General features: G+C 40.6%; 2 protein-coding genes across 6 annotated transcripts in view; one reads left to right on the forward strand and one right to left on the reverse strand.

The window, feature by feature from the left end:
* Positions 1-15,886, forward strand: part of MYLK (myosin light chain kinase) — a 268,618-nt gene that overhangs the window by 30,451 nt on the left and 222,281 nt on the right. The window lies entirely within an intron of this gene.
* LOC307186915 (small ribosomal subunit protein eS27-like) lies at positions 5,272-13,114 on the reverse strand. The gene has a single exon (XM_079922593.1). The coding sequence runs from the start codon at positions 11,792-11,794 to the stop codon at positions 11,543-11,545; it is 252 nt and encodes an 83-aa protein (XP_079778719.1). The 5' UTR covers positions 11,795-13,114; the 3' UTR covers positions 5,272-11,542.

Raw genomic sequence — 15,886 nt, forward strand, 5'->3', positions numbered from 1 at the left:
CATGGTGGCATCAGGCAGTATCTGGTACAGAGGGAATGGAGAATGTTGCCTAAAAGGGTATTCTGGTAAATGGAGGTTATTTAAAAGGGCTTCTACTCTAGCTAACATTTACTGAGTGAGTGCCGTGAGTCAAATGTGCTGTGGGCCAAGAACCCTTCTGTCCACTCCAATTGAACGGGCATCCTTTAGAAGACAGTGTGTGGGAAGGTCACAGAGCCTAGCCCTTCACCAGTCAAAATATGGTGTTGACCAAGCATTGCCCAATCCCCCCAAATCCCTGTAACTAATTATAGACACATATTTTACATCCATCTTTTCTGTTTTTTCTATGAGGCTATTTCTGTAGTAGTTTAGCATACAGCCTCTGCATCAGACTGCTTGGTTTCAAATCCTAGCTCTGTCATTTACTAGCTGTGCGATTTTGTGTAAGTTATAAAACTTCTCTTTCCCTTGGTTTTCTCATCTATGATGTGGAGATAATAACACCTATACCTCATAGGATGTCATAAGGATGAAATGAAGTAATGCCCACAAAGCACTTAGCACATTAGGTGTCAGGATGGAGTGGGGAGAAGCATTTTGGTGAGCTGAGGCCCATGACTCTCCCAGGCTGTCCAGGGAATTACTAAAGAGGCCAAAGGAGTGAGTGGAAGGTTAGAGCCCATCCACATTTCTGGGAAACCAGCTCCAGTTTTCCTTTCCTTCGTACTTCGAGGCCTCTCCCTTTCTGGAGACCTCTCAGTTCTTCCAAGTCCCACTGCATTTTTCTGCCTATTATATACCATCCTCAGGGCCAAGGCCAATACCACGGGATCTGGGCACCACTGCAAGTGATAAAAATAAGCTTGACAAGGAGACAAATCCCCAGAGCTTAGGCAGCAGGAAAACTACGAAACCTTGGGGCCCTGAATGAGAAGGGCCCAGAATCCAATACCAATAGCAACCCAAAAATTCTTGTTGCCTCTGTCTGATTCTGCCTGTAGCTGAGAGTTGTTAGTGCCCCAGAAGCACAAATGGCAGAATGGAGGTGGGAGGGGAAAATGAATATATACAGGCCAGGGGACAACTCCGGAGTGGGCTGTTTTAGGCTGGCCTTGCCTCAGTGTAGAAAACTTAGGGCCATAGCCTGGAACACACAGTTTCTCTATAGGAAAGAAGGGGTGTCCTCAGATTGCAATAACAAAAACATTTTTGGTTTTGGAGTCATATCCAAATTCAAGCTCCAGCCTGTGTGACTTTGAGAAACTACTAAACTTCTCTAAGCCTGTTTTCTCTATTGAAAAATGAAGATAACAGTGCCTACTTTGAATGACTAGCGGCTGTGAAGATTAAATGAGTATATAAAATTCACTGTCATGCAAACAGAGGGCCCCATTACATAGGAGCTGTTCTTATCAGTAAATGCTCAATAAATATTGGAATGAGTCGTGTAGCTAAATGGAAAACTGGCTGTGTTACGGTAGACTTGGCAGAAAGCAACCCCCCAGATGAGCACACATACAAAAGTAAACCCCTGGAAGTTAGTGCTGAAATTGATGTGCCCCATCTCATCCCACCTGGTACCCTGATGAGGCCAATTCGGGGACGTTCCCGGTGGATAAACAGATGAGAGTTGTGGTGGTATGTTATAGGGGAATGCCAAATTGAGTTGTTCCAACGGAAAGTGAAATTTCTCCCTATATGCTTATAGGCAAGGAAGACGTCTCTCTCCAGGTCAAGGGGAAGGAAAGCTACTTGTGTTGTGCGTTCTCCACTTATTAATTCCAGACTCAGTTATATCCCTTTATTTGTCCAGTAACTGTAAGGACAACGTCACAGGCACTGAAGACTCAGGTGCCCATGCCCCAGTGTAGCAAGTTCTGTTCCAAAAAGAATGGACTTGTAGTTTTGAATATGCCACATCACAGTATTTCCTGTGTCCTCTTTCCATCCCATTCTTTCTAACTGAAGTTTTTGAATGAATGGGAAAGATTATATTAGTCTTTCAAGTTCTTGCCAAAGTCCTCTGTTCTGGTTCGTTTGATCAATAAATAGCTTAGATCTAAAAGGAGAAGTTCCCAGATCTCCAGGGTATATGGTAGCCAAGAGCAGTGGTTCTCTTTGCCGTCCTCACCATGCTTGCCTTTTGGACAGAGAGGCTTTAGTGAGGTGGAGATGCTTCTCTGGCTCAAGAGAGAAATGATTGACATTCACATATGATCCCCTTGTCCTTTGTTAAAGTTTCATTTTGGGGGCACGTGCAACTTTGGGAAGGAGGACCAGATTCCTAATGTACATTTTGTTTACATTTTGAAAACTGATTCCCCAAACTCATATCTCTGAGGGACAAAAGGAAAGAGAAACAAAAAATGGACATCACCAGCCTCAGATGTGAAGTAACCGTCTCTGTGGATCATAAAAGAAGAGAATTGCAAAAAGGTGATCAGAGACTGAAGTTTCTTGTGCTGTAGGTTGGTTGGAGGCAGTGGCTATGAAGAGTTTGACTCCTATGAAATAAAGGGACCCAAAAAATAAGAGTGCTCTGCAGGCATTGAGAAACCAGAGTAAGGCTTGAAGCCAGGGCTGAAGAAGAGCTCACCAAGTCAGGAAGGAAGGCTGGGTGTGTGAGAGGGAAGGAGGAGACTGGGACAGGAGTTGTGGGCTAAGGAAGGCAAGAACAAGCACATAGCCTTGCTACCAGGAACTGAGCCCAGCTGCCTGCTGGTTCTGTGACTGCGGCTGCCGTGTTCTTGTGGGACTGTAACACCCAACGTGCTTCTGCACTGGGGGCTCGGAGGGTCAAGGAGAAATGGGGTCAGAGAGAGAGGAACAAAGTAACAAAAGTGAGAAGAACAGACTCAAAAGGAACTTGCAACTCCAAAATTGCAAATAAATGAGGTAACAGAATCAACTGTAAGAATAAGAAATTATCCCAAATGAAATTAATTTTATAGACTAGTCTGAAAATAACTTTATAATAAGTAGGTAGAGGATGTGCCCTGCCCTAAAAAAAGGCATAACTTTCATTAAAAAATAAGGAATTATGAAAAAAAGCATAAATGAGATCAGATATATATAAAAAATTAAAATGTGAAATGAAAACTGTAGTTATTGAAATAAAGATACAATAGATAGGGTACACTGATTCCTAGATACCACTGAAGTAAGTTAACAGATTGGAAAGCAGTACAGAGAAACTTACCCTGTAAGTTTAGAGATATGAAAGATAAATTGACTGGCTTCAACATTCTATAATAAAAGTTAAAGAGAGAACAGAGGGAATGAAAGAGAAGCAATATTTAAATACATGGCTAATAATTTTCCAGAGTTGACTAACTATGAGTTCTTGGATCAAAAGTATCTCCGAATACTACGGAGGTTAAATAAAAGTTAACCCACAGTTACACATATCGCAGTGAAACTGCATACTATCAAGGGCAGGGGGGAGACCAGTATATGAAGCTGCTTGGGCTGCCATAACAACATGCCATAGACTGGGTGGTTTAAACAACAGACATTTATTTCTCACAGTTTTGGAGGCTGGGAAGTCCAAGATCAAAACTGATTTAGTTTCTGGTGAGAACTGTCTTCCTGGCTTGTAGATGGCCGCCTTCTCACTGTGTCCTGACGTAGCAGGGAGAGAGAGAATGCGAGCTCTCTCCTGTCTATTCTTCTAAGGACACTGATCCTATCTGATCAGGGCCCCACTGTTATGACTTCATTTAACCCTAATTACCTCCATAAAGGTCCGGTCTCCAAATACAGTCACATTGGGAGTTGAGACTTCATCATATGAATTTAGGGGGGACACAAACATTCAGTCCATAGCAACCAATTAAAAATCAGAGTTAAAAATATGTCATGGGGCTTCCCTGGTGGCGCAGTGGTTGAGAGTCCGCCTGCCGATGCAGGGTACACAAGTTCGTGCCCCGATCCGGGAAGATCCCACATGCCGCGGAGCGGCTGGGCCCGTGAGCCATGGCCGCTGAGCCTGCACGTCCGGAGCCTGTGCTCCGCAACAGGAGAGGCCGCAACAGTGAGAGACCCATGTACCGAAAAAAAAAAGAAAAATCATATATAAATAAATGACTAATAGATGTTTTAGCAGCAGGAGAAGTAAGAAAACAGACTTACAACTTCTAAGTGTTGGACCTAGAATACTATGCCTAGACAAACTATCCTACAGCAGTGAGAGAAAAATAAAGACCAAAGGTATAAACTCAAGACTCTCATTAAAAGAACTATTAAAAGATATACTTTAGAAGGAAAAAAATCAAACAATGAGAACGGATGCACAATATAATAAACAACAGTGAACACAGAAATTGATTAAATATATTTATATTCATTTAACTGTTAACCTATAAAAAATTCCTGAGTGTGTGTGAGTGTGTGTGTGTGTGTGTGTGTGTGTGTGTGATTTAAAAATATGATTAAAATGAAAATTAGGCGACAATAGCAATATGGGGCAGGCTATTCTGGGGGGAGGGATGTTAAAGCCATATTCAGAGTCAGGAAGATGATAATTATGGACTATGTAAAAAAAAAATTATAATTGTAACAGTTGAGGTTTGCTGCATAACAGACCACTACAAAACTTAATGGCTTAAAAGAAACACTATCTTATTCAGCTCTAGAATCTTTGGGGTAGCTGTGTAGTTTTAAAAATCTGGGCCAGCTCAGCTGATCTTGACCATCACATACATCTGTGATGGGCTGGTGGCTGGCTAGATGATCTAGGATAGCTTCAATGTCTGGAAGTTGACGGCCTGCATGCTGGGATGCCTTAGTTCTCTTCCAAATTGCCTCTCATCTTCCAAATTGTCTACTGAGGCTGTTCACATGATAGTCCAGGCTTCCAAATGCAGCCAGAGAGCAAGCCTCCTTTTGCAAGCACTTTTTAATCTTCTGTTTGTATTACATTTACTAATGTCCTGTTAGCAAAAACAAGTCACGAGGCCAAGCCCAGATTCAAGGGGTGGAGAAACAGACTCCACCCCTTGGTAGGAGGAAAAGAATTTGTGGCTGCTTTTATTTTTTTTAATTAAAAAAATTTTTTTAACATCTTTATTGGAATATAATTGCTTTACAATGGTGTGTTAGTTTCTGCTTTATAACAAAGTGAATCAGCTACACGTATACATATATCCCCATGTCTCCTCCCTCTTGCATCTCCCTCCCTCCCACCCTCCCTATCCCACCCCTCCAGGCGGTCACAAAGCACTGAGCTGATCCCCCTGTGCTATGTGGCTGCTTCCCACTAGCTATCTGTTTTACATTTGGTAGTGTATATATGTCCATGCCACTCTCTCACTTTGTCCCAGCTTACCCTTCCCACTCCCCGTGTCCTCATGTCCATTCTCTATGTCTGCTGCTTTATTCCTGTCCTGCCCCTAGGTTCTTCTTTTTTTTTTTTAGATTCCATATATATGTGTTAGCATACGGTATTTGTTTTCTCTTTCTGACTTACTTCACTCTGTATGACAGACTCTAGATCCATCCACCTCCCTACAAATAACTCAATTTTGTTTCTTTTTATGGCTGAGTAATATTCCATTGTATAGACGTGTGTGGCTGCTTTTAGAATCTACCACAGTTTGCTCCTTTGCCACAAATTATTCACATTTCTCCCAGTTTACATGTCTCATCCTACATATAGCATCAGGCTGGAAGATTGCGATCTCATGATCTTATCACATCAGGATGAATGAGGATCCTTGGGTAAGGCACCTCTTGATTCAGAGATCTGTGAATTAAAATGACAAGTCACCTTCTCCCTGCACACCTGACGTACAGTGGTGAGATAGAGACAGGTTAACTGAATAGACGCATCCCTTCAAAGGGGGGAAGATCAGAGGATACATAAAATCACTGGTCTAAAATTCCCCCTAGGCCCTTGATCAGGGCTTAGTTCTGCTTCCTGGGAGTGCCTTCCCATTCCATTGTTCTCCAAGGCCCTAGACTCCATTCTCTAGTCCCTTGGTTCCTCATCTTGAGAAATCTTTCCTTTCCATAAGAAATGGCCATGTTAACAGTTCAGCAGCTTTCTCATCTGGCTTCCTGCCCATGGGTAGTTGAGAGCCTAGAGCCTTCTTTGCAGTTTAATCAATCTTAGTTCCCTCTAGTCCAAGCTGATGGTGTTTTTGCTGGTATAGTTTTGTTTTGTTTTTGTTTTTTTAAACATTTTGGGCTTTCGGTGTAACAGATTATAGTCTGCTTTATTCAACAAAAGCTATACCCACAATTATTTTTTCTCTAGATTTATTCGCTGTGATTTGGGATTAGGCTTCTGTCATGCCTTTTTGTCTAGTTGAGAAAGCATACTAGGCACTATCTTAAATCTTTCAGAGATCTTAACAAGCGGCCATACCCTTGCTTTTCTCTTTGTCCTAAGGTCTCCTTTTACTTTAAGAATCTTGTACTTGAAGACTATTCAGATATGGGGAGACTGGAGATGAGAGTTTTATTTTCCAACACAGCAGGCCCTGGGCCCGCTGTATTCCATCTAAATTCTGGTTGCAAACTGAACATTTCCTTCTTTTGCCCATTCTTCTGTCTTGCCATATTTTATCACATGCAGTGAAGAGTGCCCAAGTGGCCCTTTCCAGATTCTCTCTGGAGATCTACTTAGCTGTAACCGAAAGTTCATTAGGTTCATTTTTTTTCCTCTCAAGGTAGTGTCAACTTCACTTTTACCAACTGTTCTGTCTCTACATAGTATGAGTCGGCATTTTCCAGACCTGCTACAGCAGGTGGGTTTCTGGGTTTGTTTGTTTTTTCATTTTGGCCACCTTTGCAGTCTGTTTCCTTACTGATCTTCTGGTCGCTGCCCTATTCCAAAGCCAGCACCACATGTTTTAGGATTTTGTCATGGCAGCGCCCGACTCTTGAAACCAATTTCTGTATTAGTTAGCTTTTACTGTATAACAGACCACCCCCAAATTTAGGGACTTCAACCATGGCCATTTTCATTTATATCACTACTTTTTGGGTTGGCTAGGTGGTCTTTCTGGTCTGGACCAGCACAGTTGATCTCTCAGTTTAGTCAAGAAAGCTTTTCTTTCAGGAAAATTTATGACCTTAAATACATTTATTAAAAATAAAAAAAATGGGCTTCCCTGGTGGCACAGTGGTTGAGAGTCCGCCTGCCGATGCAGGGGACACGGGTTCGTGCCCCGGTCCGGGAAGTTCCCATATGTCGCGGAGCGGCTAGGCCCGTGAGCCATGGCCGCTGAGCCTGCGTGTCCGCAACGGGAGAGGCCACAACAGTGAGAGGCCCGTGTACCGCAAAAAAAATAAAAATAAAAATAAATAAATAAAATGAAAGATAGTTGAATATTGTATTATTTAAAATGGCATTTGGCTGTGTGTAAATGATCATGGGTTAAATGACCTAGAGGTTTAATCTTGTCATGTAACAGGAAGTTTGTTTTGTCAAACTCAAGTTCCTGTACTGATGCACAGTAAGGCCAAACAAACTGAAACATCAGAGTTTGGAGCAGTTTATTGATAAGAGGGTGCCAACCAAGAAGATATGAGACATAGGTTTTTCTCAGATCCATCTTCCTGGCTCGCTGGACTATAAGGTTTTTAAAGGCACCATTTGGGCTGAAGGTTGTGGAGGGCATGATTTTCTTCTGATTGGTTGGCGGTGAGGAAACAGTGTTGTGTTTCAGGAATCTTAATCACCAACCTTCTGGTTCCAGCCAGTCTGGGGTCTCTGTGCTTGTGGTCAGCATGTAGTCACCATCCTCCACCTGGGTGGGAGTCTTAGTTCCTGCAGAACAACTCAAAGATATGCATCAGATGGTTACTTATATCCCTTGAAGAGGAACTAGGACTCTGATTGCTGAACTATTGTTTCTTGACTGCCTTTCCTTTGTTTCTGCATTCCCTCACTTCCCTAAATCATAACTGGCTCAGCTCTTTGGAAATCAGGGAAGGCCTAGGACACTAAAGCCTTTTTCTACAAACAGGAAACAGGGGACACAGAAAGGCTTTTGTACCTGGGAGGGCGCTGCAGGGTCCTGCTCAGTTTCAGTCCCCCCTTTTCTTTGATACTCCTCAATCCTGAGGGAAACTGGTGCAGGATAAAAAAGGAAATAAAGTTTTGGTTGGAGAGGTTAATCATAAACTTTGCAGAGGTGAAACCGCACACCTCAGATTGGGACTTGAACCCAATCACACCTCAAATGGGACTCAAACCCAGCCAAAATTCAGACTTGGACTTGAACCCACTGTCTTTTCATTGAAATCGCACACCTGGTCTCAGGATTTAATGAAGCTTAGGTTTTTTATGTTTCATAGCAGAAAGAATTCAGTGAGAGACAAAGTGATAGGTAAGAAATGGATTTATTTAGAGAGATACACATACCATAGACAGAATACAGTCTTATCTCAAAAGGCAAGAGCAGCCCCAAAATATGGGATGGTTAGTTTTTGTGGGCTGGGTAATTTCATAGGCTAATAAATTGGAAGTATTCCAACTATGTTGGGGAAGGGGCGGGGATTTCCAGGAATTGGGCCACTGCCCACTTTTTGGCCTTTTATGGTTGGCCTTGGAACTGTCATGGTGCCTGTGGGTATGTCATTTAGCATGCTAATTATTACAGTGAGTGTGTAATGAGGATCAAGGTCTACTGGAAGTCAAATCTTCCACCATCTAGGGCCTAATAGGTTCTAACCAGTTTATGTCATACTCTGTTCTTAATGGTTGTATCATTCTTTTAATGGTTGTGCCCTGCCCTCTTCCCTCCTGTCTCAGAGGAACACAGTTTTATGGGGGACTTGATTTCATTTGGAGGTAGACAGTTCAAATCAGATATGGAGGTTCCATGATGCCATGATAGCCCAGGCTCTTCTAACTTTTGACTCATCTAAACTTAGTTTTCATACTCATGCTAGCTGCCTCATGGTTGTAAGATGGCTGCTCTACTTCCAGTTTTGTATGCACATTCCAAACATGATGAGGAAGAAAAGGACAGGTTATGAAAGAGGCAGGTACCAGCTGAGTCTGCTACCTGTAATTAAAGAGTTTTCCTGGAAGCCCTACCCAATAATTTCCACTTATATGTCGTTGGTAACAAGTGTGTCATATGGCATTTCCTAGCTGCAGGGGAGTCTGAAAAACATAATTTGTTTGTCTTTTAGCTTGGCATATTGATTTCCCAAACTAAATAGGGGTTATGCTAATAAAGAACAAAGGGAGAATACATATTGTGTGGATGACTATTACTGTCGATGCATGTCCATCTCAAGAAGATAGACAAGGAAGAAAATAAGCCTTTAGAAAAGTAAAAGTAAGGAAACTAAGAGGACAAACAAAATGAAATAGAAAGCAATTTAGAGGATCAAAAAGAGTTATAAAATAGATAAATCCCTAGTTAAGTTTCTTATTTTTCAAAAAAGAGCTACAAATAATATTTTGAAAGAAAGGGAACTATAACTACAGATGCGTAATAGATAATAAAAATCATAAGATTCTACTCTGAAGAATTTTATGACAAAATTTGGATTGGGAAAAGACATAGTTTTCTAGGTAAATATAATTTGCCAAAACTACTTTAAAAAATATAGAAAATACCAAAAAGCAAAAATCATTAAAGAACTTAAGCTGATAACCAAGACCTCATCTCTCCAAAATATCAGGCTTAGGTGGTTTACATCTGTACTTTATTCAACTTCTAAGAAGTAGATAATCCTAATATTAACAAACTGTTTAAAAGAATAGAAAATTAGGAAAAGCTATCTACTTTTACAATGATAATATAACCTAAATACCCAAACCAGACAAGAAGAATACAAGAAAGGAAAATTATAAAACAGTCCAATTTATAAACATAGATGCTTATGGAATAGTTGCAAATCTGTTTCAAATATTTACATTCTAAGTAGAGTTTATGCATGAAATTAAGAATGATCCAACATCAGAAAATATGTTAATGTAATAAATCATGTTAACAGATCAATAATACCTACAATCTGTAAGAAACAGAAAAGTTAGTTGTCAGAATTTAGTGTTTGTTCACGATTGAATAGACTTCTCAGGAAACTTAGAAGGGAATTTCCTTAACTTGATAAAGAGCATCTATCAAAATATTCCAGCAAAAACTATCCTTAACAATAAGACCCTAGGCTTCTTTTCAGTAAAGACATGAAAAAGATAAAGATGCCCTTTCTCACCATTCATATTCAGCATTGTACAGGAGATTCTAGCCAATGCAACAAGATAAGAAAAATGTTGTGAATGTTGGAAAGATATGTCCTTATTTGCATACAATATGATTTTCTTGAGTTTTTTTAAGTAGAAAATATATAGGAAGAGCTTGCCAGTTTCCCTAGACACAAAATCAGCATATAGAAATCTTATTCACCGGTAATAACCAATTAGAAAAATTAATAAATAAAGGATCCCATTTTCAATAGTAATAAAAGCTTCAAGATACCTAGTGGTATGCCTAACCAAAATATGTACAGGAAATTTTTGGAGGAATTACAATTACTGAAAAGAAAAAAGTCTTAATAAATGGGAAAAAAGGCAGTGTTCATGAACTGGAAGACTCATTATAAAGATGCCAGTTGTCACCAAATTAATTTATAAAATGAATGCCCTTCCAAGATGGATGAGGACGTGGAACAACAGACTCATTCACTTCTGAAAGGAGTGTAGATCAGTACAACAGCTTTAAGGAACAATTTAGTTACACCTTTTTTTTTCAATGCTTCAAAGACACAAGTCTGAAGATTTATTGAGGACAAGGTTATATACAAATCAGAATGTTCCCTAGAAATGACACCTGAATAAAAAAGGACAAGTGGCCTCTGGATATAAGAGATCATTGGTGATCCAAGGAAATGTTTTAGGTTAGAGGGATTAAAAGTAACAGTTGAATCACCATACATTGTCACAAACTTGGTGAAGGGAAGCATGTTACCTGGAGTTAAAGTGCACAGGAAAGGTAACAGGCACTTTAAAGTGGCAGAGGATTGAAATATTCTTTTGTAAGCTGAAAAGAAATGAGAGACTCAATAATTGTAGTTTATTACGTTAGAGAGGTAAAAAGCCAAAAAGAGGTAGAGGAGCCAAGTACAGTTCACCCCTTTTTCTCTGGTAAGAAGCAAAAGAATTTCTTAGAGGGCTAGGTTTTGAGTGCTTCAGCTAGATACTCTTAGGACCACACAAGATTTTTAATGCAGCGTCTGTCCTGGATGTATTAAATAACTATTATCTTCTTTTATTCTGCCAATGCGTCGATCAGTGTGAAGATTAAGGTGTCCTCCAGAAGTTCTTGGGTTCTTACCAGATTTTCCTCTTTACCCTCTTTGCGGTGTTGGCATCAACAGCTTTCCTCTTTCTTGGTAAGGAGTCCTTATATTCAGCCCTGTGGACTTTTGACTTGGAAACTGCCTTCATTTGATTTCACAGATTGCCCCAACTGACTCTAGAGTTGCCCCTGAATACGTGAGGTAGGAGCTTCCTAGCAGTAAAACAAGACAATAAACAGGATGTATCCAAAATGCGTTTATTGGGATGGTTTCCCATTCATCTTGATTCTGGGTGCTTTTAGTGCTGCTTCCATCTGAAGGAGCATCCTTCTGTAAGCCTTGCTTTTCCTCCTGTAGGCTGGCAGAGGACAATAGAGCAGCCAAGACACAAAACTACTGCTTGTGCACGGCTAAAGACGGTGGTGATTTTATAGCAACCTGGGCATTTCACATCCATGAAATAGGAATTGGGGCTCTGTACCAGGCACTTCTTGTGTTTCTTCTTCTCCTCTTCTGGAGAGGGATGAATGAGATCCTTTGCGAGAGTCATGTTATCATGGGAAGGTCATCTCCACCAGAAAGCTGGTTACACCTTTTAATGCAGAAATTCTAGTCCTAGATGGAGAATCTTTCTTATGTTTCAGCAAATGCATTAAAATATCTATTGCAGCAAAAAAAAGAAAAGAAAAGAAAGAAACGGTTTAAATGTCCATCAGTAGGAGAATGATAATAGTGGTGTACTCATAGAATGAAATGCTGTACATCTTATGCACAGGAGCAAAAAGAACTATTGCTATATTTCTTAACAGATGGATCTCAAAAACATAGTTGAATGAAAGAAGCAGGGTATGGAAGGATATGAAAAGAATAATATTTATATAAGTTTTAAAGTCTGAAAAGCAATAATAAATAGTGTTTATGCTTATATTTTCTTTTTAGGAATCCATGCAAACATGCCAGGGAATGATAAACAATGAGTTTGTGATGATGCTTCTCTAGGGAGAAAGGAAAGGGCTTGAAAATGGGAAGAGAGGGCTCAAAAATAGCCTCCAGTGTATCTGATGTTCTTTTTATTGAAGATCTGTTTGTCGCTATGTTGGAAATCTTTCACCATTTAAAAGTTGTTTTATCCTAAATGCAATGAGGTATCCTGGATTGGATCCAGGAGCAGAAAAAAAGACATTAGTAGAAAAATTGATGAAATCCAAATAAAATCTGGAATTTAGTAAATAATGTACCAATGTTGGTTTTGTAGTTCTGACAAATGTACCATGGTAATGTAAGATGTCAAAATTAGGGGAAATTGGTTAAAGGAACTCTCTGCATCATCTTAGCAACTTTTCTAAAAATCTAAAATTATTCCGAAATGAAATGTTTATTTTAAGAAGTGAGGGCAGAGTTTAGAACACTTTAGAACACTCCTAGAGGGCAAGACCAGTCTCTCTGGTAAGTCTGATTTACTCCCGTTTCATGTTTGGTACTCCCTTAAAGTTCAGAGATCTTAGAGCAGGAAGGGGCTCTAACAGAGCACCGTATCCAGCCCCTTTCCTCTGGGAGGTAAGACAGGTAAGGTATTTAAAAAGAAACTCCTGGAGACCAGAGAGGCTGAGGAACTCAGTGAGCAGGGAGGACTGGAACCAAGTTTTATCTCCTAGGATGATCTTTGTTCCTACCTCATTGCCTCTCATAATAAAGACAAATGAGGTTGAACAGCCTCCCTTATTTGTTTGTTTTGAAAACCGGAGGAAAAGAATTACATATCACCCAGAAATGACCAAAGTCACAAGGTAGAGAGGTCAATGCGAGGTTGGTACATCATTTTGTCTCTTTGTTATGAACCTCCTTAGGATTTGAGACTGCCTACCCCCTGAGGGCAGAGTGGGCTGGGATGGGAGGGAACTAAGAATTGTAGAATGTATCTGTGACCTCAGTCCTTATCAGAACCATCTGGATAGATGTAATTGCCCCCATCTTACAGAAGAGGCAACAGGCTTAGAAAGGTTAAATCACTTCCTCAAGGTTATAAAACTAATAAGAGGTAGGCCTATTGTGATACGCTGATGTAATAAATTTGTTATGTTTCCTGGAAATAGCTCTTAAAACCTTTGTAATTTCGTAAGTGATAAGAACTATATGGACATCTTTTGTTCCTAACTCCTTAAGTAGCACTAGAGCATAAAGATGAAATGGGTGTTTTTTGTTATTCATAAGAAACCTGTTTCAACCACTGAGTTTATATTAATGAGGTCATTTTTGGAAAGCCCCTAGAAAACCATAGGAAGGGGGATAGTTGCCAGCAGAGCCAGCCAGGTGATTAGAGAGTTGGAACTTTCAGTTCCACTTCCTGACCTCTGGGGAGGAGAGAAGGGCTAGAGATTGACTTAATCACCAGTGGCCAATGATGTATTCATTCGTACCTATGACAGGAAGCCGCCATCAAAACCCAAAAAGATGGTGTTTGGAGAGCTTTTGGGTTGTTTCATCTATGTGCCAGGAGGCTGGTATACCCCAGACTCCACGAGACAGAAGCCCCTGTGCTTGGGACTTTTCCGGACCTCACCCTATGTATCTCTTCATCTGACTGTTCATTCATGTTCTTTACTATCCATTGTAATAAACCATTAATCTAATAAGTAAACTGTTTTCTTGAATTCTGTGAGCTGTTCTAGCAAGTGATCAAACTCGAGGAGGGGAGTCGTGGGAGTCTCTGATTTATAGCCAGTCAGTCAGAAGTCCAGGTAACAACCTGGACTTGCAGTTGGTATCTGAAGTGGGGGCAGTCTGTGGGATCTGATGCTCTCTCCAGGTAGATAGTGTCAGAATTGAATTCACTTGTAGGACACTCAGCTGGTGTTGCAGAGAATTGCTTGTTGAGGGGCAAACCTCTACACATGTGGGGACCAGAAGTGAAGCAGAATGTCATCACAGAGTAGAGAAAAGTAAAGGAGAGTTTTCCTTTTACACCTATGTTATAGGAAGCCAGGGCAGACTCTAAGAACTCATATTTAAGGAAGACCCCTCGGAAGTCAGGGAGGATAAATTCCCCAGAGCCGACAGCCACTCTTGGAAGAGCTGGGGCTGGGAATGATGTAGAACATGAGCCAAGGCAGAACAACAGCCCGGAACAGACTGAGAAGAGCTTCAGGGGAGTGGGCATCAGGCCTGCCAGGGTTAGAAGCCACTGCAGATTCTTCCCTTCGGAAAAGAAAAAGTCATGTGGGTAAGTTCCCTACGCTCCCGCTCCTCCTTCCTCTGTCCCATCTCAGCTGCAGGGCCTGTGTCTGCTAGCCTTCCGGGGAAGGGCTCCCTAAAACCAAGGGCCTCGTTTTGTTTAGTTGTTGTAGAAGAGGCTCATGTGACTGAAGAGGACTCCTCAGGGCTTGATTGGGGTGATGTGGTGGACAGTAAACTGTAAATCTCTATGTAAATGTGGTTGTTGGCCGAACAGTGTAAACCTGGGAGGTTTGTGAGGGCAAGGGGAGGAAAGTGCCTCTTGAGAGAGGTCTCCCAGGAGAATATGAGATTAGTTGAGGTTCAGTGAATTCCTTTGTTGCTAACTCAAGAAGCATGTTTGAAGGATAAGCTTCCTCACTTAGAGTAGAGCATCCCAGACTTGTCGCCATAGTGACAGTGCTCAAACGCAGGCTTTAAAACCAGAAAACACCAGGTCAGAGGGATTCTTTTGGAGCCATGATTCTCCAGTAGAGGACTCAGCTATTGTGTGCTATGGAAGAGAGGGACAGGGAGTTTGAATAGCTTCCCTTCCTTCCTGTCTCTTGCTGTGGGGCTTTTGTTTTGGTTTTTCTCTCTGAATTGATGTGGCCTTTGGAAAGGGGTGCCTCCCTGCAGAAGGAACTTGTCTTCATTAAAACCTGTGTCAGAAGCTGGAGGCACCAACAATAAACTATCCTAAAAAGAAATTAAGAAAACAATCCTATTTACAATAGCATTAAAAAGAATTAAATACATATGAATAAATTTAACTAAGGAGGTGAAAGACCTATACACTGAACACTATAAGACATTGATGAAAGAAATTGAATAAGACACAAGTAAATGGAAAGATAGCTCGTGTTCATGGATTGGAAGAATTAATATTGTTAAATCATCTGTACTACCCAAAGAGATCTACAGATGCAATGCAATCCCTATCAAAATTCCAATGACATTTTTCACAGAAATAGAACAAACAATCCTAAAATTAGTATGGAACCACAGAAGACTCTGAGTAGCCGAAGCACTCTTGAGAAAGAAGAACAAAGCTGGAGGCATTACAATTCCTGATTTCAAACTATATTACAAAGCTATACTTATCAAAACAGTATGGTACTGGCATTAAAACAGACATGTATCAGTGGAACAGAATAGAGAGCCCAGAAATAAACCCATACATATACAGTCAACTAATCTTTGACAAGGGGTCCAAGAATACACAATGGAGAAAGAAGAGTCTCTTCAACCGATGGTGTTGGGAAAATTTTGCATATCCATATGCAAAAGAATGAAATTAGACCCTTATACTATACACAAAAGTCAAATAAGAATGGATTAAAGACTTAAACAGAAGACCTGAAACTTTAAAACTCCCAGAAGAAAACATAAGAAAAAAGCTCCTTGACATTGGTCTTGGCAGTGATTTTTT

This window comes from Stenella coeruleoalba (assembly GCF_951394435.1).
Source record: "Stenella coeruleoalba genome assembly, chromosome: 5".
In the NCBI taxonomy this organism is placed as follows: domain Eukaryota; kingdom Metazoa; phylum Chordata; class Mammalia; order Artiodactyla; family Delphinidae; genus Stenella; species Stenella coeruleoalba.

Coding starts and splice junctions, on each gene's coding strand:
- LOC307186915 (XM_079922593.1), bottom strand. CDS start 11,794: ATGACTCTCGCAAAGGATCTCATTCATCCCTCTCCAGAAGAGGAGAAG.